The sequence below is a fragment of the Leguminivora glycinivorella genome, chromosome 20, assembly GCF_023078275.1.
Source record: "Leguminivora glycinivorella isolate SPB_JAAS2020 chromosome 20, LegGlyc_1.1, whole genome shotgun sequence".
Lineage (NCBI taxonomy): Eukaryota > Metazoa > Arthropoda > Insecta > Lepidoptera > Tortricidae > Leguminivora > Leguminivora glycinivorella.
This window is the reverse complement of record NC_062990.1, coordinates 8,023,358-8,050,533: the sequence shown is the minus strand read 5'-3', so window position 1 is coordinate 8,050,533 and position 27,176 is coordinate 8,023,358. Positions and strand designations below refer to the sequence as shown.

The 27,176-nt window shown below is 37.3% G+C and overlaps 1 protein-coding gene across 1 annotated transcript; it reads left to right on the top strand.

The window, feature by feature from the left end:
* Nucleotides 1-406: 406 nt before the first annotated feature.
* On the top strand, nt 407-26,678 carry LOC125237001 (prostamide/prostaglandin F synthase-like). Its single transcript, XM_048143912.1, has 7 exons — nt 407-598; nt 6,832-6,927; nt 7,674-7,782; nt 10,479-10,607; nt 11,681-11,814; nt 12,440-12,511; nt 25,450-26,678. The coding sequence occupies exons 1-7, from the start codon at nt 467-469 to the stop codon at nt 25,465-25,467; spliced, it is 690 nt and encodes a 229-aa protein (XP_047999869.1). The 5' UTR covers nt 407-466; the 3' UTR covers nt 25,468-26,678.
* The last annotated feature ends 498 nt before the right edge of the window (nt 26,679-27,176 follow it).

Sequence of the window (27,176 nt, the reverse complement as noted above, 5' to 3'; positions counted from 1 at the left end):
ATTCGTTCTCGATCCAAACCGCTCGCGCTCGCCGATCCTATACTGAACTAAATGAGCAAAGACCGATTCTCAGAGCACGGAAAGATTCAGTTCATTTCGGTCATTGATGGGATTTTATTCCTAACAGTTCATAGTTCGTGAACGACACAACACAACATTTTAAACTGAAGTCGAAGTTGACCATAAGAAGGGGCTCTACGGACGGTTAAGTTAATACATGAAAAACTCCTCAATTTCAGTCCTTATTGCAATGAAAGCCTCCGTTGAAAAGGTGACGGAGCATCTCGTACATCTCGGACTCTACTGCTGGTCTGTCAAAGTCAGTTTGACATTGACAAGTGAAGTCTCTTCAGACTTCGCAGTTTTCTCCTAATCGTTTTATTTAATTTACATTCAGCCGATTCAGCGAGCAAGACGCAAGTCGGCTAGACTTGTGCCACAGAGTTCGGCCCGGTTAGATTTGTTAATGCAATCGTTCTATCGCCGTTGCACATTATTTTTTACTAATAATACTGTACACGTTTATCCTTTTAACAAAATGTCTCTAGACATCGCAGCTATCGGTGCTCAGAAAGTTAAAGGAATTCCTAGCGGTGAAGTAAGTTTTTTAACTTTATTCATTTTCAGTTTTTCAACTTTTGTTCTTTCAAGAAATACTTAGAGCCTGGGAGTGTTATGTTTTAAAAGTTTTTATTTTAATTTTTGAAAAGCGTAAGGCATTAATAAGATTATGCCAAAGTCCATAATTTTATTTTTTTACGCCAAGGACCGATAAACCGGTTAGGAAAAGGTACCTATTGTTGGTTCATCCGCAAATACCTTACATGATTCATGATGTTAGGCAATTAAGTTGTGTAATTGAAGCCAAGACTGCTTATTAGAATGCAAGTAGTAATGGTCCAGTAATTGTGTAGAACTACATAAACTTGTTGATTTCCACGAATCTGTTTTATTTACTGATTTAAAAAAATCCATACAAAATTAGTAGTGAAACAAAATTGTGGATTAATAAAATAATGAATAAAATTCCTAACTTTTAATCATATTTTTATCTTCTTACGTTATTAGATTATCTTGTTTATGTCGTATGTATATCTAAATTTATGAGATATGGGTGATTCTAAGTTAAGAGGTAATACGTTGTATGGAGAGACGGCGCGAACTTTTTTGTTGTTTTTTACCTATTTGTTTATTTGTATTAGTTAAAACTGCCAATTTGAAGTGTTTACAAAGAGGACCAGTCAATTTATTTGTTTTATCGTGTTTTATCAGCGACCAGGGGAAATACTCAGTCCAGGGGAGATACTGTTGCACAGGGAGGATACTTTGTGACCAGGGAAGAGACAGTTGTATGAAAAATTTAGTTTTATTTTTTGAGAATTAACTCTATTTATTGTTTTTATTATATTTATTGATTATTTATACTCAGACTTTACATTTCATAACATTCTTACAGCAAAAAAAGTGATAATTCCTTAATGAGTTGTCTTATTTTTCACTTCTCCATATTATCCATTAAAACAATAATAATTTTAATGTACAATCAATAGGCAACAAGTAAACAAAAACCTATCCTTTTAATATCAGTATTAAACCTTTTTATTAAACAGCTTCACGAAAATTTCATATGAAGTTGAATGTGAATGTGTCCTCTTTTTTCTTAATAGTTGCGTTTTTCTGGAAAGAAAACCTTCTATCGTAAAGCTAAAATAAAAATAGGTACAACGCTAAACAAAGGTTAAGAGAAAACGGAAATAAAAATAATCAAATCTAGTACAAAAGTATCTCCCCTGGCTTTTTTGATACGCCAGGGGAGATACATTTTCGATGAAAATCAAAAATAGCTGTAAAAGTGTTTCTCGTACGCAATTCATAAATAAACGTAACAATATATTCAACATTTACAGTGGATATTGTTATATATATTAGTATTTAAACAAATGATTGTGAAATAAAAGTGACCAGAGGAAAGACTGCATTCACTCAACATTTCTGTACCCAGCGAGTGCCGTGGCCGAAATAATCAACCAAACGGATGCATAGTTGCCTTACGCGCGTCTTGACGGTAACTTCACATAACACCCTGTGTATTAGAGGACAGAACCTCCACAGATTAACAAATTAAACCGACTTTTAAAAGAAAACTAAAAAGCCAGGGGACGAGACACGAAACACGTAGGACAAAGTTTGGAGTTCATAATTGTTGTTAAATACAGTAATATAAGAAATTCCACTCATAAAATACTGTTCCTTAGTTATTTATGTTTGTAAAATTAAGGCTATTAAAATAATAAGTGAATTTTAACAAAGTCATAATTACTTGTTGACAAATAAATTCGGTTGGGGGACAGGCCAGGGGAGAGACATTTTTCCTACATTAGAGCTGATTGTGACTAATTTACATGAATTTCTGTAATAATTTTGAGTGCCCAGGTAGAAAACATTTAGTTTTATAAAATAAATAAGTATGTTATTATGAAGTATTATCTTGAAAAAATATATTTTTTTGTCAGTGCCGTCGAAAGTACCTCTTAACTTAGAATCACCCATATTATCTATTTAGAGAAGTTACATTAGTGAGATAAGCTCCTAGATTGTTCTAAATATATTGATATAATTGTGATACTTCATAACTAAATAGAAAAAGAATAGAATAGAAAAAAACTTTATTCAGGACGCTTAAACAAAATAAATTACAAAAAGATGTCACAAAAATTGAAATAAAACGTCACTGAAAAGGTTTCCACTCAGCTTGTACCTTTTGGATACTTTGACGCTGGTCTTCCGTGGCAACCCTTCCATTACATACAAACGGAACAAATATGTATAATTTACAGGATATAATAACATAAATAATAACCATAATACAACGACAAGTTATACTGTACTAAGTAAACTAAACATTATAATGAGCCACGACACTTAATCAAGAGAAACAGGTAATAAAATGGGTTGATAAAACTGGTTGGTGTACACAGACCAGCGATTTTTAATATACCTAGATGTCTAAAGAGCTCTCAAAAATGACCCCACGAATATTGTGCCACGGTAGGCGGGGCCTAAAAATTGTGCCACGGAGCTTGTCAGTGCGCTAATGGCGGCCAGTCGGAACAGTCGTAATACGGCATATTTAGAATATATGTTTACAAAAAGAATATGCCGTACTGTTTTGTAATATCATGTGCTAGTCTTCCAACAAATACGGAGAAAAATATGGGATTAAGTTTCATGCGTAATTTGGCGAGGATCATAATTATTTCGATTTGTTTTGTACGAACTACTTTTGTATGGGGATGATGTTATGCAATATTTTTAATAGCCATTGATATTTAAAAACTTTCATTTTTGTATAATTTTATTAATATCGCGCGACCATGTTTGCCTGCCTGCTGTGCGGCCGACATAGGCCAGTAAACTTGTTTAAACACACGTACGTGTCAGTGGCATAGGAGTTCGATTATTTTGATCACAGACCTTGTGTCACCGGCATAGTGGTTTAAATGGCCAATCTGAACACATTCGTGGACACGTATGGTATAGCATAATATACGCATAGTCATTTGTTTTCTTTGGTCTATGACAGATGATGTCACTAAGCGTCCCTAAACGTGTTAATTTAGAAGGTTGTAGAATAGAAATAGACGTGACCTATGGTCCGGTGTCAGTACGGCGTATTATGATCTTGGATCTTTTCGGCTGGCATTTTGTTTGAAAGAAGTGTTCTATGTTATTATCTTTCGTTGGCGACATCTAAGTAATTACATATTTAAGGGCCGGTTTTTAGTCGCCAGATAAATATATCTACCAGATGAAGTTATCACTATCCTTTTCATCACACGTATAAATGACAGTGACAGCTGACATTTATCTGACGTGTACTGTACTAAAAACCAGCCCTGAAAAGGTAAAATTTATAAAATGAAAGCCTACGTTTAACACCTGTTAACAATAGATGGCAACTGACAACAATCTGAACGTGACTGTACATTGTTATACAGATATAAATTGAATTTATCTAGCCATAAAAATACTTATTATAGCGGATTACGTGTACGACATAATTATTATTTTCATATGTAGGTTGTTACTTCTTTTTTTTTTATGAGAAAAAAAGCGCTGGTAGCCTAGCGGTAAGTGCGTGCGACTTTCGTTCCGGAGGTCGCGGGTTCGAACCCCAGCTCGCACCAATGAGTTTTTCGGAATTTATGTGCGAAATGTTATTTGATATTTGCCAGTCGCTTTTCGGTGAAGGAAAACATCGTGAGGAAACCGGACTAATTCCAATAAGGTCTAGTTACCCTTCAGGTTGGAAGGTCAGATGGCAGTCGCTTTCGTAAAACTAGTGCCTACGCCAATTCTTGGGATTAGTTGTCAAAGCGGACCCCAGGCTCCCATGAGCCGTGGCAAATGCCGGGATAACGCAAGGAGGATGATGATGTAGGTTGTTACTTCATAGCAACAAATTAATTATATAGTTATTTTTAACATGCATAAAATTAAAATTATTTCTGCTTGGTTCTTTAATGTATGACATAAACCCTTCCCTTTTCGCGTCAAATTTTAGTCAAATATGAACCGTGAATTCTTAGCTGCCAGTACGTACAGCAAGAAGGTTTTTAGCCGAATAAAATCGCTGATTGGTAGTTAGTGACATTATATGCATTTCAGCTACACTTATCTGTGTGCATTAGTATAAAAGAGATGACTATTGTTTTGTTTACCAGTTTTGATTACATGGCCTGTAAACGTATTGTCTTGTGTAAATGTAGGCGTAATTGTGTATGTGTGCTAAACGGTGCCAAGAATTTGAACGGTAATGTTCTTAAAAGCGGCTTCCATGTTTACTTTTTTTTGTTCCTTATATTGACACTGCCTTTAGTTTTCTGAGCTATCTTCTTAGTTCCTGGGCTTCACGGAAGACCAGCGCTGTAGCATTATATGCTGGAGCATATGCTGAGTGGAGTCCTTTTGTGGCCTCTATCTGCAGCATCAGCATCTTTTGTTGTATTGTATATAGTTTTAAGTATTTAGTTCATAAGATCTCTCTTTTTCTCTCTTTTTTTTAAAATGTATGTGATGCTGTATGATGGTTTCTGTAATAAACGTTTTTCTATTCTATTCTATTCTATTCTATCTTACTTCGTTGACACAGACACAGAAATTCGTATTGGAAATTTATATACGCCATGTTTTTTTTGTTTTCTGTTAAATTCGCAACATAGCTAGGTTTATTATCAGGAACCACCCTGTATAATACCTATCACTTTTAGTTAAATTCGCAAAAAAAAGTTTTCATCGTTTTCATACATAATAAATGAATTTATTAGTGTGAGAGACCCCTAAAAAATTGATGGCAAGAGAGGAAGGGGAAAAAGGAGGACCACATGGCTTGACAACATAAAAAAATGGACTAATGAAAGTAACGCAGCCATACTGGCAAGAATGGCAAAGAACAGGAGAGAAATGGCAAAGGTGGTCGCCGACGTCCGTTAGGGCATGGCAATGAAAGAAGAAGACCTAAAGAACCTTCACTTAGAGTTAACGGAATTTAATAAAAACAGGGTGTATATGTAGTATCTGTGTACCTACTCATATCTCCATAAAAGATAAAGATACAATATTTTTATATTAAAGGAAAAAATGGAAAAATTTACGCTTCCGGCGGGACTTGAACCCGCATCATTTGCAATCCGTGCAAGACTCTTAACCAATTGAGCCACGGAAGCCACGCCGGACATCGCAAATCTTTCCATGCCTTTCCTTATGTACACACGTCTTGGGGTGGCGTGGCTTCCGTGGCTCAATTGGTTAAGAGTCTTGCACGGATTGCAAATGATGCGGGTTCAAGTCCCGCCGGAAGCGTAAATTTTTCCATTTTTTCCTTTAATATAAAAATGTTTAGAATCGTTAGCAGACGTTTCTGCTTAATAAAAATAAAGATACAATACTCAGTAAACAGGTATTTTATTTTAACCCTACAAAAGGTGAAGGCAACATAGTTTTTTTAAATTGTATTGCTTAAGTATAGACTTCATGAAATGTTCAATGTGTAAGTTTTCTATTGGGAGAGGTCACTGCTGTAGACACTCTACCCTTTAACGGGCAAGACTCAAAAAAAATCGTGAGTTCAAACCTCATTGCCATCCTGTAGTCCTAAAAATTCTGTACAAGAAAAAAATATAAAAAGATAGTCATACGGGGTGGTCTTTTTTGAGACCCTATAAAGGGTTAATTGTTGGTTAAAACATGGAGATATCTTCAAATATACTACTGAGGTCATATTTATAATTTATACAATGAAAAAAAAAAGCAGCAAAACGGAGCGACAAAATGACATGATTTTTTTAGTGGAGATAGTTGAAGAGATGGAGAGTGACATAGGCCACTTTTGTCTCTTTCTAACGCGAGCGAAGCCGCGGGCATACGCTAGTTATAATATATATATGTACAGTAAATGTGTCGATGTTATTCGAAATTAGTGTCAATTATAATTTATCGCCACTCTTTTCGAATGTCTTCTTTTTTTTATATATACTACGTCGCTGGCAAACAAGCATACGGTCCGCCTAATGGTAAGCGGTCACCGTAACTTATGGACGCCTGCAACTCATGGAGTGACACATGTGCGTTGCTAACCCATTAGGAACTTGTACACTCCATACACTTGTGTTAAGTATACAGCAAAAAGGAGTGTACAAGTTCTAAGGGGGGTTCGGGTTGCCGACGACTCAAAGGACAATAGACGGTTCCTTCCGTCACCAGCACACCGCACCTTCATTGTGTTCTTTTCCCCACTTGTATCGTAATGCACTATATGTATTTATCTTTCAGTCCGTGGAGCTGAAGAGCATTTGGCAGGACCAGGACACGGTGATCATCTTCTTCAGACGCTGGGGCTGCGTATTCTGCCGGCTCTGGGCTAAGGAAGTAGGTACCTAGTAATTCAACATGTCTTATCAATTTATTAAAATATTTCTTATATACCACGAAGCGCTGGTGGCCTAGCGGTAAGAGCGTGGGACTTACTATCCGGAGGTCGCGGGTTCGAACCCGGGCTCGTACCAATGAGTTTTTCGGAACTTATGTGCGAAATGTCATTTGATATTTGCCAGTCGCTTTTCGGTGAAGGAAAACATCGTGAGGAAACCGGACTAATTCCAATAAGGCCTTCGGATTGGAAGGTCAGATGGCAGTCGCTTTCGCAAAACTAGTGCCTACGCCAAATCTTGGGATTAGTTGTCAAAGCGGACCCCAGGCTCCCATGAGCCGTGGCAAATGTGGCGTAGGCACTAGTTTTATGAAAGCGACTGCCATCCGACCTTCCAACCAGAAGGGTAACTAGGCATTGGGATTAGCCCGGTTTCCTCACGATGTTTACCTTCACCGAAAAGCGACTGGCAAATATCAAATGACATTTCGCACATAAGTTCCGAAAAACTCATTGGCACGAGCCGGGGTTCGAACCCGGGACCTCCAGATTGGAAGTCGCTAGGCTACTAGCGCTTTGTATTTTTGTAGCTAGAATAATAAATAAAATAAATAAATATTATAGGACACTCTTACACAGATTGACCGAGTCCCACGGTAAGCTCAAGAAGGCTTGTGTTGCAGGTACTCAGACAACGAATAATAAATAATAAATTGTAAAAGTAATAAAATGTGTTTTATTCTAGCTTGGCGAAATAGCCCCGGTTCTGCAGAAGCATGACATAAAGCTAGTTGGAGTGGGGGTTGAAGAGATTGGATCCAAGGAGTTCATTGATGGAAACTTCTTCGATGGAGGTACTTTTACTTCTTCAGCTAGTTTACTTAGCCAATTCAATAGGCTACTAGACTCGTATCGAATTTAGCACATCAAGTTATTGTTTTCTGTAGTATTTGACTTAAGAAATCAATATTTATAGCTTGCGGGCATTAAAAGTGCTTGATGACTGCGTATTTTTAATTAAAGATGTGTGTATGTTTTTTTTAAATTATGGACTCCGAAAACGGTGTTGGCCAATGGAGTGACGTCACATAATTCAGATCAACTATGGAAATTAGAGGTAGTAATCTGATCTCCATAGAAGCAACCTCTATTGTATTAAAATTCATAGTCGTTGACGGGTGTGACAATGTGAAATATTTTTTCTAAATATTATATTCTATAGATTAATATGGCTGATGTTGTTTTTGCCTGATCACGTAAAAGTAAACTTTAAATAATTTTTTTGCGGGTTTTTAAGTCGTAATAAAATATGGTACTATATTTTTTCGTTTAATTAAACAGTAATTAATAATATAAGACATACTTTGAAAAAGGGTCAAGTAGCCTATACACAACCCCCTACGTTCATCGTTATCGTAACTGGCTATCTCTATCGTTCTTCTATATTGGCGCGACAGCGCCTGACTACGATCTGATTTATGTTAAAATGTATACCTACCCGCAGTCCAGATGGCGCTGAATACCGCCTCGCCATTGTGGCGCGTTCAGACGTTTCTGAGGGGCAGGCAGCACAGCAGCGTTCGTGGCCCACAAACTGGTCTCGCCAGAAAATCAGCGCTGACCCCTGGGTCAGCATTTATGCTGAGGCGGGACCATTTCGTGGTAAACCCGACATACATTTTTTGATACCTATTAATTTAAAAATAATATAATACTTATGTAGATAATTATGTTATGTGTTTACCAGGACAGAAATGTTCGTAGGCAAATTATAATTGGGTCGGGAAATATATAAAAACTAAACAGAAACGAGGTTAGTTTAGATTTGTGACACTCTTAAAAAAACTCATTTGGTCTCATGAAAATTTCACTTAGTGAACCATCAGTTGATGAAAATAGTTTCGAAAACCCTTTACAGTTTGATTCTTCTGATTAAAAGTATTTTGAAAGATATTGGTAAGATTTCCATTTTTTAAATACCTTCTCATGGTACTTACAAATAGGTAGTTCTACTTAAGAACGATATAATACCGGGATAGACAAAGCCCGTACAAGAAAGCGTACCCCTGAAATGTATGGGCCTTTTAGGCTTAAAACTAGATGGCGCTGTTTCGCAGCCTGTAAGTGGCCAAAATCATATTTTCCTCAATTATTTTTGAGTGTTTTATTTTTATTTTTACCATGATATCATATCAATACACATTTAAAAAAAAATGTAGGCATCGTCAGTGTAGTTATGATAGTATTTAATAGGTGGCGCTAAAAATGAGGTACGATTCTTAGTATGAAAATTGTAAATCATCCTTGGTTCTAATTCTAATAGATACAGTAAAAACATTAAAAAAAGTACCTTATAAGAAATTGTCTACAATTTGAAATTGACTTGTTTAAAGCTGAGTTTAGACGTGCAAGTTATTGCTGCAAGTTTTGAGACTATAAGTAAGAGTGAGTGGCAAATATCTGCATCTCTTTCTTGCATATTACTTCTGTTTCAAAATTTGTAGCAAGAAATTGCTCGTCTAAACCTGGCTTTACATAACTTATTGTTTTTTAAATTTATGACGATTACGAAACTTTAACAAACTGTTAACAGCTATTACCTATGTTTCTTTAAAGAACTTTCGATCGGTTTAAACCATAGACAAAATAAACTGTTTTCTACATTCTGCTATTGCCATAGAGTTGAATTCTCCTAACTTTCACTGTGGAAAAAAGATTTCACAGGTCGGAACCTCTGGAGATTAAGAAATTAAGGTAAACTACTCAATAATTGGCCTATTACAGTAGCCTTTGAACTGCTCTTTTAGTATGAAAATGACCAATCAATTTGAAAAACCAATCATGCAATTTGTCGCTTTTAAATATTAAAATTTTTGTCAGTAGTTTAGTTTACTCTGTATTCATATTTCTTTTCAAGGTCACATTACGATTTATCTTTACTTGAGTGGAAAAATATTTATTATTGTATTAATGCACTTAAATATGATTACTGGTCGATTAACCTGTAGGTAAAGTATGTGTTATGATATGATACTTACATATATATACAACTTAAATTATGCGTAATAATAGTATTGGACTAAAAGCCCATACCCGCCAGCGCCAGATCTTCCTCATTTTCTCAAGGATGAAACTTTGGGATGTTTAACGTCTGCATATTACCTAGTTCGGCCCGTCGTCCATTTTTTTGCTATAAGGTATTAAAAAAAATACCAACTTCCCTTAAAAATTGTCAAGGCTAGTTTTTATATGTGTTAGAAAATACTGTTAGGAATTGAGACAATGGATGAGATTAGCCCAGGACCGGGATAAGTGGCGTACACTAAGGGAGGCCTATGCTCAGCAGTGGCTGAAATGATGATGATGATGATGATGATGTTTGGAATTGATAATCATCACTTCCTCCTTAACCATTTGCGCCGGCCGTTCCTTCAAACCCTTAATTGCTAAAGAACTTGAGTTGTTACATGGGCTCTGCCTACCCCTTTTGGGGAATACGGGCATCTATGTATGTACATACGTACCTAATGTGAGCTGCTGTAAATTGCAGATCTGTACTACGTTGAAGATCTGGCAACCTACCGCAATCTGGGATTCAAACGCTTCAACACCGTCAGCATTCTGACCTCGCTGCTTTGGAAGCAGTCCAGAGACGCCATCTCCAAGGGGAAGAGCATGGGTGAGTTGTAACAGTGGTACAACACGCCCCCCGGGCGATTCCGGCTTATAATTGCTACGTAGCAATATGTAGGCACAACTTGACGTCCCGTGAGCGCTACGTCAGATAAGATAATTGATTTTTGACAATTTTAAATGGTGGAAAGGGATAGTGTTATGCATTAGAAAGGGACAACATGATTAGACCTGGAGCCACTGACTTGCAGAAACTGGTTTTGTAGGAGGTGTCCTTTTAATAATACTTATATCTTAGATTTAAAAATACTCATTGGTAAGAGCCGTGGTTTAACCTAACTCTGTAAAGAGTTCGAATTAAGTATCCATACTAATATTATAAATGGAAAAGTGTGTGTGTCCGTTTGTTTGTCCGTCTTTCACGGCAAAACGGAGTAACGAATTGACGTGATTTTTTAAGCGGAGATAGTTGAAGGGATGGAGAGTGACATAGGCTACTTTTTGTCTCTTTCTAACGCGAGCAAAGCCGCGGGAAAAAGCTAGTCAGGGTATAAATTCCTTATATACTTACGCCATAGGTACAATCCGATTTCAGGTTTTGTCGTTTTGAGTATACCGTAAGCTCTTGCCATAAAATTAAAATAAACGACCAACCAGGTATCCGAACCGACACGGTCGGCAACGGACTTCAAAATGGCGGCGCCGTGGTTTTCCAAAATGGCCGCCTGTCACTCTACTTCGTGCAAAGCGGCCCGGCCGATCATTTGCCGAATTTGGACGTTTTTAAGGTTATTTTACTGTTTGTACTAGGAAGGTGGACGACAAATTCTTAAACGGAGACTACACATAGTACACATCTTTTTGGATGTTGACATTATGGAAATAAGAACATACACTATGACATACACATACATTATGAAAGCTGGCATATTTTTCCTTGCATTTACGCTTATTTTTGCATTGAATTTAAAATATTTAATCAAAATATTATCAACCTAAGTTGAGACGGCCACTCATACAATCTTTGACAGTTGTCAACTGCATTTCCGTAATGTCACTAACCAAACCTCGCATCGGTCGTCCACTTTCTATAAAGTAGCTTTGTTGATTGATTTGTAGACCTTGGCGGGGACCTGAAGGGAGACTGGGTGCAGACCGGGGGGGCGCTGCTAGTCAAGAGGGGGGGAGGGGCGTTGAAACACTTCGTGCAGACCGGCCCGGCCGAGCATTATCCGAATAAGGATATCTTGCGGGTATGTACGTGAAAAACCTTCCTAAGTCAGTCGACTTTCTAAAATGGCTTTGTTGTAGACCTTGAAGGGGACTGGGTGCAGACCTGAAGGGGGGGGGGGGGGGGGGCTGCTAGTCAAGAGGGGGGGGGGCTAAGTTCAGACTGGTCCGGCCGAGCATTATCCTAATAAGGATATCTTGCGGGTATATATGTGAAAAACCTTCCCAAATCGGTCTTCCACTAAAGTAGCTTTATGATAGACCTTGAAGAGGACCTGAAGGGGGACTGAGTGCAGACCGGGGGTGGGGCTGCTAGTCAAGAGGGGGGAAATGTGGTGAAATACTACGTGCAAACCGGCCCGGCTTCTACTCTAGTAGCTTTGTTATAGACCTTGGTGGGGACCTGAAGGGGGACTGGGTGAGAGCAACGTACTTTGCCACATACATTATCACCATTCTTCCTATTTCCTCTATATGTCAATGGACAGTATCTCCACGTAGTCACGGACAGAATGTTTAGATTTAATGAAATGTCTATATGTAATTGTGTATAGCTATAATTCTACACCTAATAAATTACTTATTAGTCTATGAAGGAAATCTCACAGTTATTGTTAGGTAATAAAATAGTGCATTTTTAATTTCTAGGCGTTTGGTTTGGAGCATGAGTACAACCCAGAAACCATGGCCAACAAGAAACCGGATGAGAACGCTTGCCCGGTACGTATTGCCACTTTCGCAACAAGAACTCGCCTGGTGGGCACTTGTGAACTTTGCTCAGATGCCGGAGAACCCGCCTAGCGGGTTCTCGCTGTTCAAGTGGGCGGTTATGAAATTACGACCGGTTTCTGACGTAGTGCGCTATTTTTCGTCTGGATCGTCTGGCCTCGTAGCCGAATGGCATTTCTGCGAGGCGAGACGAAATCGAACGTCGCAGAAAGGTAGTCTAGCTCTGTAGCGCCAATACGCAAGAGCGATAGAGATAGATAGCTACGAAAGAGCTACGAGTATTATCGTGCGCGTTTCGAGAGCGTTTGTGCATTCGGCTACGCATACAGATGGACTATCCAAACTATATCCAATTTTCACAGTTATTTTTCACCATACCAACGAGTATAGAGCTCTTGATTCTTGGAAAACGGATGAGGAAGTTCCATTTTATCCACAAAATAATTTCATTCAAATTTTAACTCGATTTCCGCAGCTGGCTGATAAAATTGACCTTTAGGTGACCATTTTGAATTATAATACAAAATGCAAAATTTGTTCATGTTCAATGAATTGATGGTTTTGAGTTAGTTTGATGTTTAGTATTTCCCTTGTTGGCGTGGTAAAAATATTTGTGTTTCACTTGACGGTAAAATTTGTTTAACCATCGCTCCTTGAAACCCTCGTACCGCAACTTCCATTTTAATATTGGTATAGCTCGCTTGCTCGGGTATCAATAAATAATGGTAAGTGTAGTTAAAATATTCACTACCGGCAAGGATTATTTATATAGGATTTACATACTTCATACTAAGAATCGTACTATTAAATACTATCATAACTACACTGATGATGCCTACAATTTATTTTTTTCAAAATGTGTATTGACGTGATATTGATTTTAAAGTAAAAAATATGCCATTATTCTTATAAAAAAATTAAAACACTCAAAAATATTTGGGGAAAATATGATTTTGGCCACTTCCAGGCTGCGAACAGCGCCATCTATTGTCTAAAAGGCCCATACGTTTCAGGGGTAAGCTTTTTTGTATGGGCTTTGTCTGTCCAGTATTAAATCGTTCTTGCTACCACAAAAAAAAAATGGCGCACTATGTCAGAAACCGGTTGTAATTTATAACCGCCCGCTTGTATGGCGAGAACCCGCGTAGCGTGTTATCCGGTATCTGAACAACATTCACGAGTGGGCACCAGGCGGGTTCTTGGTTGCGAAAGTGTTAAACAAAAACTTTGCCCTCTTGTAATAGTATTTTATGCAACTGGTGGTTAAAAGAGGTCAAAAAAGGTGAGTGGCGTGGGTAACAATTTGAGGCGAAGCCGAAAATTGTTAATAAAGACGCCACGAGCATTTTTTGACTCAGTTAAACACCGTTGCATACAATACTTTTTCTACGACCAAGCACTTATTTTGAAAGAAAATTATAAATCAACAAATACCTACTTTCAGTCATCTTAGTTATCTAGTGGACCGCCTACCATTTTGAATATGCAGTTTGAGTGCAAACATGAAAATAAAACTGTCTATGGTATGGTTCTTTTAAGCCTGGCCACTAAGACGAATCGAGCCGAGTTGAATCGAGTTCTCATACATTTGAATGCGATTCGACGCGTCGCCAATGAACGCAGCAGAAAACGAAGGAGTCTCGACTCTGCGAATTGGTTTGTTAAGTTGGTAGCAATGTATTTACTGAACTGTAATGGTCCAAGAGCTGGCAGGATTTTGGAGTAGGTCCTTGAGGCAACCTGGAAAGGTGCTCAGATGCTTCTCTGATCATAGCCAACATCAGGTCTGCAAGTCTGGCAGCTGGGGAGCGGGGCTTTATCGAGCTATGAATTTTTAAAGATTTAATTTTTTGAGGCCCAAAAAAGGTGTTTGAGGCAACCTGGAATTATTAAAAAGTGAAAATAGAGTTCCTCAGAAGTCGCATAGTATTTATGCCAGATCATTTGGCCGGGTCCTTCACCGTGCCAGAACGGTACAAAGTGGTAAAAAAAAAAATCCAAAAAAGGTTCTTGAGGCAGTCTGTCATTTTTACCAGTGAAAGATGAGGGTCTAAATAGCCATGGAAAAATAATGCCATGACATGAGGTGGGGTCCGTACCCTGCCATTCGATCTTGAAAGTCAATTTTTTAGTTTTTCGTAAATAACTCTTAAACGGTGGCCCACAGCAAAAAAATATGTTAAACAGAAAATATCTACATAAAATTTCCTACAAGAAAGGTTATGTACGTTTTTTCGATAGGATCAATATATAAATGGATAATTTAGTAAGAAAGTTTTTTTTAATCGATTACATGCTCCGTTTTTCGTCAATACCTCGTAAACGGTGGCCCACAGCAAAAAATTATGTTAAACAGAAAATATCTACATAAAATTTCCTATAAGAAAGGTTATATAACTTTTTTCGCTAGGATCAATTTTTTAGTTAGAAAGTATTTTTAAATAGATATTTGGGCCGTTTTTTGTTGATAACTCAAAAACGGTGGCTCACAGCCAAAAATAATGTTAGACAGAATTAATCTACATAATATTTCCTACAAGAAAGGTTCTATACGTTTTTTCGCTAGAATCAATATTTTAGTTGGAAAGTATTTTTAAATACATTTCATGGGCAGTTTTTTGTTAATAACTCGAAATCGGTGGCTCACAGCCAAAAATAATGTTATACAGAATTAATCTACATAATATTTCCCACAAGAAAGGTTCTATAACATTTTTCGCTAGAATCAATATTTTAGTTGGAAAGTATTTTTAAATAGATTACATGGGCCGTTTTTTGTTAATAACTCGAAATCGGTGGCTCACAGCCAAAACTAATGTTACACAAAATTAATCTACATAATATTTCCTACAAGAAGAGTTCTATAACATTTTTCGCTAGAATCAATATTTTAGTTGGAAATTATTTTTAAATAGATTTCATGGGCCGTTTTTTGTTAATAACTCGAAATCGGTGGCTCACAGCCAAAACTAATGTTACACAGAATTAATCTTCATAATATTTCCTACAAGACAGGTTCTATAATATTTTTCGCTAGGATCAATATTTTAGTTGGGAAGTATTTTTAAATAGATTTCATGGGCCCTTTTTTGTAAATACCTCGTAAACGGTGGCCTACAGCTAAATAAAATGTTCACGAGATAAAAATCTACATAAGATTTCCTACAAGAAAGGTTCTATACGTTATTTCGCTAGAATCAATATTTTAGTTGGAAAGTATTTTGAAATGGGCCGCTTTTTGTTGATAACTCAAAAACGGTGGCGCACAGCAAAAAATAATGGTATACAGAATTAATCGTCATAATATTTCCTACAAGAAAGGTTCTATAAGATTTTTCGATAGGATGAATATTTTAGTTGGAAAATATTTTTAAATAGATTTCATGGGCCGTTTTTTGTAAATACCTCGTAAACGGTGGCCCACAGCTAATTAAAATGTTCACAAGAATAAAATCTACATAAAATTTCCTATAAGAAAGGTTCTATACGTTTTTTCGCTAGTATCAATATTTTAGTTGGAAAGTATTTTGAAATAGATTACATGGGCCGCTTTTTGTTAATAACATCAAAAACGGTGCTCCATTACCAGAAATAATATTAAACAGAAATAATCTATATAATATTTGCTACAAGAAACGTTATGTAAGATTATTTTTTTTTTATTAAGCAGAAACGTCTGCTAACGATTCTAAACATTTTTATACGTCACCCTAAGACGTGTAAAAAAGGAAAGGCATGGAAAGATTTGCGAAGTCCGGCGTGGCTTCCGTAGCTCAATTGGTAAGAGCATTGCACGGATTGCAAAAATGGTGCGGGTTCAAGTCCCGCCGGAAGCGTAAATTTTTCCATTTTTTCCTTTAATATAAAAATGTTATGTAAGATTTTTCGTTAAGATCAATATTTTAGTAGGACAGTATTTTAAATAGATTACACGAGCCGTTTTTTGCAAATAACTCGAAAACGGTGGTCCACAGCTAAATCAATCTTCAACGGGAATAACAAACATAAAATTTGCTACAATAAAAGTTTTGTACGTTTTTTCGCTAGGATCAATAATATTTAAATAGATTTATTTATTTTATTTATTTACACAAAGAAAATTACACAGTATGACAGTATACAAAACTAAAGCACCGTGAATTTTAAATAAACATTACAACAAGTAGCACAAAATTAAATATTAAATAAACAGCAAAATCAAAACATTACATACCATAACATAACTAATAAATAACAGATGAAGGCCTAGCATCCAATCCCACACAAAACCTCATGCATTCGTCACGTATAAACGCCCATCTGCTCGCAAGAATATCAACATTAGGTGCCACGTCTAAAAACTCATTCACTATGTGCAGTGCACGAACTAGCGGTCACTTGCGGCAAAACACGGTTCGAGCGGCCGGCACCACCAGTAGGGGGTGCCTACATTTACGAAAAGCATATTTCGTCACAGAGGGAACAAATAGACGGACCAGCTGGGATACTAAAACCGGGCAATCTGACTCCCCCTTCAAAATACCACATGCAACAGACATCAGCACGACATTACGCCTAACTTCTAACGAGAAGAAACCCAACGTCCCCAAAAAGAATTTTGTTGGGTACAAGAATCGGTAATACCCGTACATTTTTTTATAAAAGAAACGCAAAAATATTTTTTGGACCTTTTCGAGCAGCAGGATGTAGAGCGCTTCATGGGGATTCCAAACGGCTGAGGCTGTCTCAAGCTTACTTCTCACGAGGGCAGTATAAAGAAGCTTTATGTCCCTGGGATTGTCAAATTCTTTGGCGTTGCGGACAACAAACACAAACCCAAGCCTGCGGTAACAGTCTGCAGCAAGCATTGTCATGTGCTCATGAAAGTTAAGGTGGGAATCTAAAACAACCCTCAAGTCCCGTATCGATGTGACACGGGCGATGGGTTTCCACCCCAGGAGATACTGCCTACACAGGGGACTACGCGCTTTACAAAAAGTAATAACCGCACAGTTGTCAACATTGAACTGAAGTTTCAGAAGTTTGTTTACAAGACTCAATTCATAAACCCGATCAATATCACTTTGTAAAGATTGTAAGTCAGAATCTTCCTGGACCCTGTAAATTAGTTTCAGGTCGTCAGCATAGAGTAGGCATTGCGCATGCTTAGGCACCAAGGCCAGATCATTGACCATAACACCAAAGAGCAGAGGACCCAGAATAGAGCCCTGACTGACCCCGGAACGGGTGGGGTAGGCACTCGACACAAAGCATCCGTGCTGCACATATTGCCGTCTATCACGTAGATAACTAGCAAAAAGGCAAAGCAGTTTAGGCGAGAAACCAATGCTGCATAATTTGCTTCTTCTTCTTCTTGTTGTGCCATGTCCTCATCGGACGTCGGCGACCATCTCTCGGAACTTATTCCTGTCCTGTGCTATTCTGCTCAGAATGGCAGCGTTCTCATTACTAGTCCAGCTTTTAATATTATTCATCCAGGTTAGCTTCCTTCCTCCTCTACTTCTCTTGCCCTCTATTTTGCCTTCTATTATTTTCCTTAAAAATTGATATTTATTGTTCCTGTATATATGTCCAAAATAAGAAATTTTTCTTTTTTTTACTGTTTGTGAAAGTTCTAATTTTTTTATTTTTTTTAAGATAATAATTTGCTTAAGAGTACGTCGTTATCTACGCGATCAAAGGCTTTTTTGAAATCAAAGTACAGCACGTCCACCTGCATCCCTCTATCTAAGTAGCGCGAAACGGAATCAACCAAGGTTAAGAGGCCTTATTCCTAAAGAAGAGCGGTTTTTACAAAATGTAACATTTTTCATTCAAAACTATAAAAAAAAACCGGCCAAGAGCGTGTCGGGCCACGCTCAGTGTAGGGTTCCGTAGTTTTTCGTATTTTTCTCAAAAACTACTGAACCTATCAAGTTCAAAACAATTTTCCTAGAAAGTCTTTATAAAGTTCTACTTTTGTGATTTTTTTCATATTTTTTAAACATATGGTTCAAAAGTTAGAGGGGGGGGGACGCACTTTTTTTTCCTTTAGGAGCGATTATTTCCGAAAATATTACTATTATCAAAAAACGATCTTAGTAAACCCTTATTCATTTTTAAATACCTATCCAACGATATATCACACGTTGGGGTTGGAATGAAAAAAATATCAGCCCCCACTTTATATGTAGGGGGGGTACCCTAATAAAACATTTTTTTCCATTTTTTATTTTTGCACTTTGTTAGCGTGATTGATATACATATTGGTACCAAATTTCAGCTTAATTTATTTTTAACAAGCAGAAACATCTGCTAACGATTCTAAACATTTTTATATTAAAGGAAAAAATGGAAAAATTTACGCTTCCGGCGGCTTGCACGGATTGCAAATGATGCGGGTTCAAGTCCCGCCGGAAGCGTAAATTTTTCCATTTTTTCCTTTAATATAAAAATGTTTAGAATCGTTAGCAGACGTTTCTGCTTGTTAAAAATAAATTTAGTATGGGTTAGCACATTGTTACTGGTGAATTCTCAATATAACTTGAGACTCCAGTGCCGTTACAAGATGTAATAGTCTGTCGGTAGATGGCGCTAGACGTCACCCCAAGACGTGTGTACATAAGGAAAGGCATGGAGAGATTTGCGATGTCTGGCGTGGCTTCCGTAGCTCAATTGGTTAAGAGCCTTGCACGGATTGCAAATGATGCGGGTTCAAGTCCCGCCGGAAGCGTAAATTTTTCCATTTTTCCTTTAATATAAAAATTTCAGCTTTCTAGTGCTTACGGTTACTGAGATTATCCGCGGACGGACGGGCGGACGGACGGACGGACGGACGGACGGACAGACAGACATGGCGAAACTATAAGGGTTCCTAGTTGACTACGGAACCCTAAAAACTGATAATGTTCCTAAAAGAACATATCTTAAGCTAGTTAATCATAATATAATATTTTAAAATATGTCTTTTTATACTTAAAAGAAATCAGTTTTTTCGGTACACGTTTTCAAATTTCGTAGTGGGATCACTCGTTTAGAATCGTGATTGTGCTGTTAAATATGTTATTTGGGGTAATAAATGATCACAATCCTATTTGTTATATCCAGCATGGGAAGCATGGTCGCGCGATAGACGATAAAATCTATCGCGCGACCATGCTCCCCGTGCTGTACGAGGTAATCATAGTTTGACATTTTAAGATTTATTTGAAATGGTGGATAAAATAACCTTCCGTATCTTCCCCATTTTTTCGATAAAAAGAGGTTTACATTTTTTTTTCCTGCGATTCCTGCATTTATTGAAACTCTTAAATAATATTATCCTAAACTAGAACTTCTTGTTGACATATAAGAAAAAAATTATACATATAGGACATACCTTTCTGTCGACAGTCATTTTTTTAAAGCACCTGAAATTCGAATAAAATACACTGTGTTGATACGGGCCCGCTCACTCCGCTCAGTCTGCGCCGAGCGCTCGTAGACAACGGACTTGCGTTCGATCGTCCGGCGCTCCTTGCTTTCGTAAGTAGCTAGATAGTTCCGAGAAATGCTGTATACTGCGACTTAACAAATCTTGATCCCGTGGGTGGCAAACAGGCATACGGTCTTATATATAGCTGCAACCCCACTGATTTCTAACCTCTCCCTATATCTGGAGAACGGCTACCTAATGATTCTCCGACAATTTTTTAGCCGATTATTGATTCGCCGACAACGATTCGCCGAATGCCGTTTAGCCGAATAATCAAACCATCGCTGTCACTTTTGGTCGAATAACGTTACGTATAATCTTGTTTCGCACACAGTTCAGTTCGCTTCTGTGCAAATTATCCGAACTATTATTGAACATTTTTCATTTAGCAAAGTAATATTTTCGTTTAGGCCATGTTTAGTCGAATAACGTTTCACATTTTATACATTGTTAAAATATTTTCCAACGAATGAATTATCGCTGTTGTAAAAAAATTACGCACTTAATAGACACTTTTTTTCTTACATTCATAAATATATGTAATCACGCCTGTATCCCATAAAGGGGTAGGTAGAGCACATGAACAGTGTCACTCTTGGCAAAAAGAGGTTGAAAGAAATCCAGATTGTGACATGCAGTGACAGCGCCACAATTTAACCCATACCCCACAGTCGACCTCTACGACACCCACGGGAAGAAGGGGAGGGGGGGGGGTTTAAACAATTTATAGTGTGAAATTGTTTTCGTTGCGGTAATAATTTACATATACTGGCAACATTATGTTCTTGAAATAAATTGGTGAATTGAAAACAACAACACATAATTTACTAAAATTAATCCTTGGAATCAGAACATGATGATTAATATAAATAGTAGAATTACTGTTACAAACGATCTAACAACTACATTTTTGGATCCGCAGAACACTTTGTACGCAAGTTCCAGGCTCCAGCTAACTCACAAAAAAAAATACCAAAATGATCACTCGACCTATTGTGTTTCGACCAATTCTGTGTCGGCCAATTTTTACAATTACTAAATGATTATTCGTCGAAAAGTAAATCGGCGTATCAAATTTCTGCCTACCGACTCCGTTTACGAACGAATATTATGCGAAACGAGAATTTTCCAATCGTTATTCGGCCAAAACAGACGTCGGCGAATCGTTGTCGGCGTACCGAAAATCGGCGTATTTTATTTCGGAATATCAATCGGGCACCCTGGAGAACGGCTAAACCGATTTCGACGGTCGAAGTGTCTTTGTATAGAGGGAGCGGGGAGACGTGTGGAAAAAATATGGAATCTGGTCTGCGACTCTTGGGTCAAAAAATGTTGGACGGCCTGGCTAAACGGGGGGAGATATTGGGGGGTGCTCGACCAAATGTCATAGAAGACCCTGGGCAGTTTTTGAGGCCGCCATTTTTTTTTCAAAATGGCCGACTTTTTTTGTAGATTTTTCAAGTTTATCCTAGAGTGCTCAAATTTTGGTCATAGAATCTCTCTAGGGTCTAGATTAGAATGATATAAAATTTTTTTGAAAAATGCTACAAATGTGAAAAAAATTTCCACTTTTTGTATGGCAACTTTTAAACCGTAAGAGATAGCCGGGGGGTGCTCGATCAAATGTCATACAGGAGCCCGAGTAGAAAAAAGTTGCATCAAAAAAATTCAAAATGGCCGACTTTTTTTTTCAAGTTGGTCCGAGCGCGCTGAAATTTTGCATGCGGCTGTATGGGCCCCTAGAATACAAATGTCAAAAAAATTTTTCGAAAATCCAAGATGGCCGCCGTTATGGCAAAATAAATTTTTTAAGTATTTTCGCGAACCCGAAGGGCGAGCTTCAGGGTGGGAGGCCGAAGGCCGACCCGCGGAGGGCCGCAGGAACGGAGCTCACCTTTAGGCTCCCACCCGGGCCAAATCCAAGTAATTTCACTGCGGGCATAAAGTGCTCCCATACAATTTCCTTACAAAAGTGTCTTAAACAAGCGTAACCGGCGGGCCGAAGGCCCGACGGTGGAGCTTCGGAGCCGAGCGAAGGCCGAAGGCCGAGCTCCGCGTAGGGCCTAAGGCCCGGAGCGTCCCTGATCGACTCGCCGGCGGTCCGGGAAGTTGGAAAAATACTTTCCAACTAAAATATTGATCCTAGCGAAAAATATTATAGAATCTTTCTTGTAGGAAATATTATGAAGATTAATTCTGTGAAACATTAGTTTTGGCTGTGAGCCACCGATTTCGAGTTATTAACAAAAAACGGCCCATGAAATCTATTCAAAAATACTTTCCAACTAAAATATTGATTCTAGCGAAAAATGTTATAGAACCTTTCTTGTAGGAAATATTATGTAGATTAATTCTGTATAACATTATTTTTGGCTATGAGCCACCGATTTCGAGTTATTAACAAAAAACGGCCCATGAAATCTATTTAAAAATACTTTCCATCTAAAATATTGATCCTAGCGAAAAATCTTATAGAACCTTTTTTGTAGAAAATATTATGTAGATTAATTCTGTCTAACATTATTTTTGGCTGTGAGCCACCGTTTTTGAGTTATCAACAAAAAACGGCTCAAATATCTATTTAAAAATACTTTCCAACTAAAAAATTGATCCTAGCGAAAAAAGTTATATAACCTTTCTTATAGGAAATTTTATGTAGATATTTTCTGTTTAACATATTTTTTTGCTGTGGGCCACCGTTTACGAGGTATTAACGAAAAACGGAGCATGTAATCGATTAAAAAAAAACTTTCTTACTAAATTATCCATTTATATATTGATCCTATCGAAAAAACGTATATAACCTTTCTTGTAGGAAATTTTATGTAGATATTTTCTGTTTAACATATTTTTTTGCTGTGGGCCACCGTTTACGAGTTATTTACGAAAAACTAAAAAATTGACTTTCAAGATCGAATAGCAGGGTACGGACCCCACCTCATGTCATGGCATTATTTTTCCATGGCTATTTAGACCCTCATCTTTCACTGGTAAAAATGACAGACTGCCTCAAGAACCTTTTTTGGAATTATTTTTTTTACCACTTTGTACCGTTCTGGCACGGTGAAGGACCCGGCCAAATGATCTGGCATAAATACTATGTGACTTCTGAGGAACTCTATTTTCACTTTTTAATAATTCCAGGTTGCCTCAAACACCTTTTTTGGGCCTCAAAAAATTAAATCTTTAAAAATTCATAGCTCGATAAAGCCCCGCTCCCCAGCTGCCAGACTTGCAGACCTGATGTTGGCTATGATCAGAGAAGCATCTGAGCACCTTTCCAGGTTGCCTCAAGGACCTACTCCAAAATCCTGCCAGCTCTCCGTCTATAACAGCTATATCGTGCTACTTCTACTAAATGTTTTCAGGGTATAGACTAGATAGACTTGTCCTGACATCTTTTATGTAGGGTTTTTAAGTTCTATGCACGACCTTGTAACTCACGAATAACAGTACGGGAGTAGAAAAAATAAATAACTTTTTTCTTGATTGATCTAATGCTCAGTACATGGAGTAGTATGGAGTTGGTAAGTTGGCGTTACCGTGTAGTAGCAAGTAACGTGACCGCCACTTTAGGCACAGATAGGGTTGCAAAAAAAACAGAAAAAAAACGTGAAGAAAAAAACTGTTTTTTTCTGAAGTATGTTTTTTTCTAAAGTACGAAATCTCAAAATTTGGAAAGCAGTTAATACTTTTATACGGTTTTTGGACTTTATGTTAACTATTAATCGAATTTCATTCAATAACTTTAATTTATGGTCTTATAAAAATAACATTTACGAAATCTATAAGTTAATGTTAATTAATGATGCTCGGTTTTTTTTCATAATTCTGAAAAAAAATTGTTTTTTTTTTAAATTCTATTTGCAACCCTAGGCATAGACTATTATCACTTGCATCACAGTATAATAAAGAGTACTATCGCACAGTATGGCCACTCCCGCTCCCCGCTGAAAGTGCCGCCCACCCCCTCTCGTTACACAGTTACCTCCTGTCTAGAACGCGACCAGTCGACCTGTCATCTCTCACTCATACTAGCATGGTACGCGTTCGCCTACACGAGCTTAGACTGTGTGCGTAGGAACGTGCCTCTTTCATATATTGTTTTGTCCGAGGAGTCCTTGCATGGTAAACACATACTCGAATGACACGTCACGTCACGCTTAATCTGGACAAATAAAAAAAAATCGTGGCGTGGAGTCTGCGTGACACAAGTGAAACTTTGTAGCCATCATTCCACATCCACAGTTTATTCACTCATGGTACGGTAGCTACATCGCAAATTTAATTTGCCTATTATTTGACAGGATGTACTTGGAAATTTGGGCTATTTTTTTAAGTTGCCCCACTGATTTTTAACCGACTTCAAAAAAGGAGGAGGTTCTCAATTCGACTGAATGTTTTTTTTTTATTTTTTTTTTGTATGTATGTTATTCGATATCTCCGAGAATCATGGACCGATTTTCAAAATTTTTTTTTCATTCGATCAGGTATAACCCCGAGATGGTCCCATTGGCACCAAGTCGGGGTCTGATGATGGTATCTTGGAGAAATCGAGGGAACTCCTCAAATGTTATAGGCACATGTAATGTTTCTAGTGTATTTTTCAAAGGTACACCAGTATTTATTGATTTTATAATTTTTATGTGGTTTCCACTCAGAATCACGAGCTCTTTCAATCCTAATAGGAGAAAAAAAGTGTTGCAAGGTTTTTCCCCATTCCGTTACCATTTATTCATACGTTTTGTATGACGGATTGGAAGATTTGAATATGTATGGAAGTCTTGGGACATTATTTTTGTCCTATCAGGATCGAAGGACCTCGCGATTCTGAGTATGAATCGCGTAAAATACCTATGTTACAAAAAAGTGTGGTGGACAATAAAAAAACAAATGGCCTATTTACATTGGTCGTATATTTTAAAACCGCTTAACCATGTTGTAGATTCTCACTTTCCTTAATATCTGGTATCCAAATGAAATAGTTATTTGTTATACAAGGGGGCAAAGTTGTATTTTAACGCCGAGTGTGGAATTGAAAAACGAGGAAGCGAAAGGATTCTATAGTTGAACCACGAGCGAAGCGAGTGGTTCGAAAATAGAATCCTGAACTTGCGAGTTTTTTAACACACGAGAAGTAAAATAAATTTGCACCCGAGTGTAACACAAAACTTTTCCCCGCACTATAGCGAGGAAACTACAACGCAAAAAATGCGTTTATCACTGCTTCCAGTAGTTCCACAGGTGGTAAATCATCTTTATTACTAGATTCACCTACTTTTATCAATTTTAAAGCAGTTAATTTGGCTTTATTCAAGGACAAATTACTTTACCCACTAGTGGATAAAATGCGTTTTTACCCGCTGGTATTAAAGGACAAAACACGTGTTTCCGAGCTAGTGAGGGAAAACATATAAGAACCATAATACAGTAGTTAGACTTTTTAATCAACATCTACAATTTTTCCGTTTTTCAGACAGAGTCGAAGCCCTAACTTCAAGCAGCAACTGCACACTATATGGGCGGAGCGTCGATGTAAGCGAAGACGTTTGACACTATAGTTTTCACATATTGGTTAGTACTAAAAATATTTGACACGTAGAAAATTCACCAAAGACACTTAAATCAAAAAAAATATCGGTGACTTTAAATTTAAAATTGATTTTATTTCGAAATTAACGATTGGTTCCAATCATATAACGTGGTTAGCAACTCCCATAGGTTTGTATATGTAGATGGCGCCATCATAGCTTTTTGTATTAATAAACGTTTCAATACAAACTGATAGACACCGCCATCAACAAAATCGGTGCAGCCGTTATGATTCTATAATGTTTTAAAAATATGCGGCCGCCATTTTGGTGAATGTCCGCCATCTTGAATGCCAATGGATGAAAATTGTGTTTTCTCGGATGAAATCATTCGCATTGGTCCCTAGTAGGTATCACTGTGCTAAGTGCTTTCTGTATAAAGTGCATTTTTTTCCGTAAGCTCTATAGCATTAGATTTGGCTTAATGAGTTGGAATCCAAGCCAATAAAATGTGAGAAAAAACAAGAAAATGACACATTTCTAAGGTTAAAGTGGGTAAGCGATGCTGGCGCCATCTGTTAAGTACTTCGACTAACCCTAATTGGATGGAATTGGAAATTAATGAAAATTAAATTTCACTAAAAATAAAAATAAAATATGTATGTAGAACTGTGTGCTTTAGGTTATTATATAATATCGAAAATTAGGTGTTTATGTACATATGTACACTCTTCGCAGAATAAATATTTTTCATGGTAAAGAATGGTATAGAAATGAGGAGGCACACTGACGTTTTATCCCGCCAGGCGGCGCCTGTGCAAGTGTCTAGGCATGTCACCGTCATTCATATGTGAGAGAGAGAGAAAACAAATTTAATATCATATCGCTCTCACGTATGAAATTCTTTATCTGAGCAATGGACTAATTGGGTGGCGCCATCTGTCATAACCTTTGAGTGTGCCTTCTCATAGTCATATGTTTCTGGTCCAGCTTTACATATTTAAACGCCAAATTATAACGTTTATTTAACATGTAACAAAATCAACCTTATCAAAATCGCTGTTAACTTGACTTGGACTGAATCTAATTTAATAATAACTATTTACGGGTTTAAGTATGGGTATGTTTAAAAAAGCGGAAAACTAGACATAAAAAGTGATTGGGCCAAAAATCTGTATTAATAATTTGTATACTTAAGGCAAGGAAGATGTACCAAATTCTAAACTATTTATATTTGTTATTACGAAATAAGTCTTCTAAAAGGCGTTAAATTATGGTTGTAAAAAGTAAGTCGTTTAACAATCGTTCCTCCATCATCCATACTAATATTATAAATGGGAAAGTGTGTGTGTCTGTTTGTTTGTCCGTCTTTCACGGCAAAACGGAGCGACGAATTGACGTGATTTAAGTGGAGATAGTTGAAGGGATGGAGAGGTACATAGGCTACTTTTTGTCTCTTTCTTCCCTAAAATGGGGGGGGGGGGGGTAAGTAATAATAAACAATAGCTGAATAAAATAACATGGTAAACTACGTATCACTGTTAAAATATGTTAAAAATGATGAGCGTGATATGTTAAGAATTAAATGATTGTTAATTATCATGACAAATATGTATATTTTGTGTTAAAAATAAAACGAATACAAATAATATTTTAATGTTTCTTTTTTGAT

What these genes read in the sequence shown, in the direction of transcription:
- LOC125237001 (XM_048143912.1), top strand. Translation starts at nt 467, where the DNA reads ATGCAATCGTTCTATCGCCGTTGCACATTATTTTTTACTAATAATACT. An exon ending in GCCGGCTCTGGGCTAAGGAA is followed by an intron (nt 6,928 to 7,673) that starts GTAGGTACCTAG and finishes GTTTTATTCTAG; the next exon opens with CTTGGCGAAATAGCCCCGGT. An exon ending in CTCCAAGGGGAAGAGCATGG is followed by an intron (nt 10,608 to 11,680) that starts GTGAGTTGTAAC and finishes ATTGATTTGTAG; the next exon opens with ACCTTGGCGGGGACCTGAAG.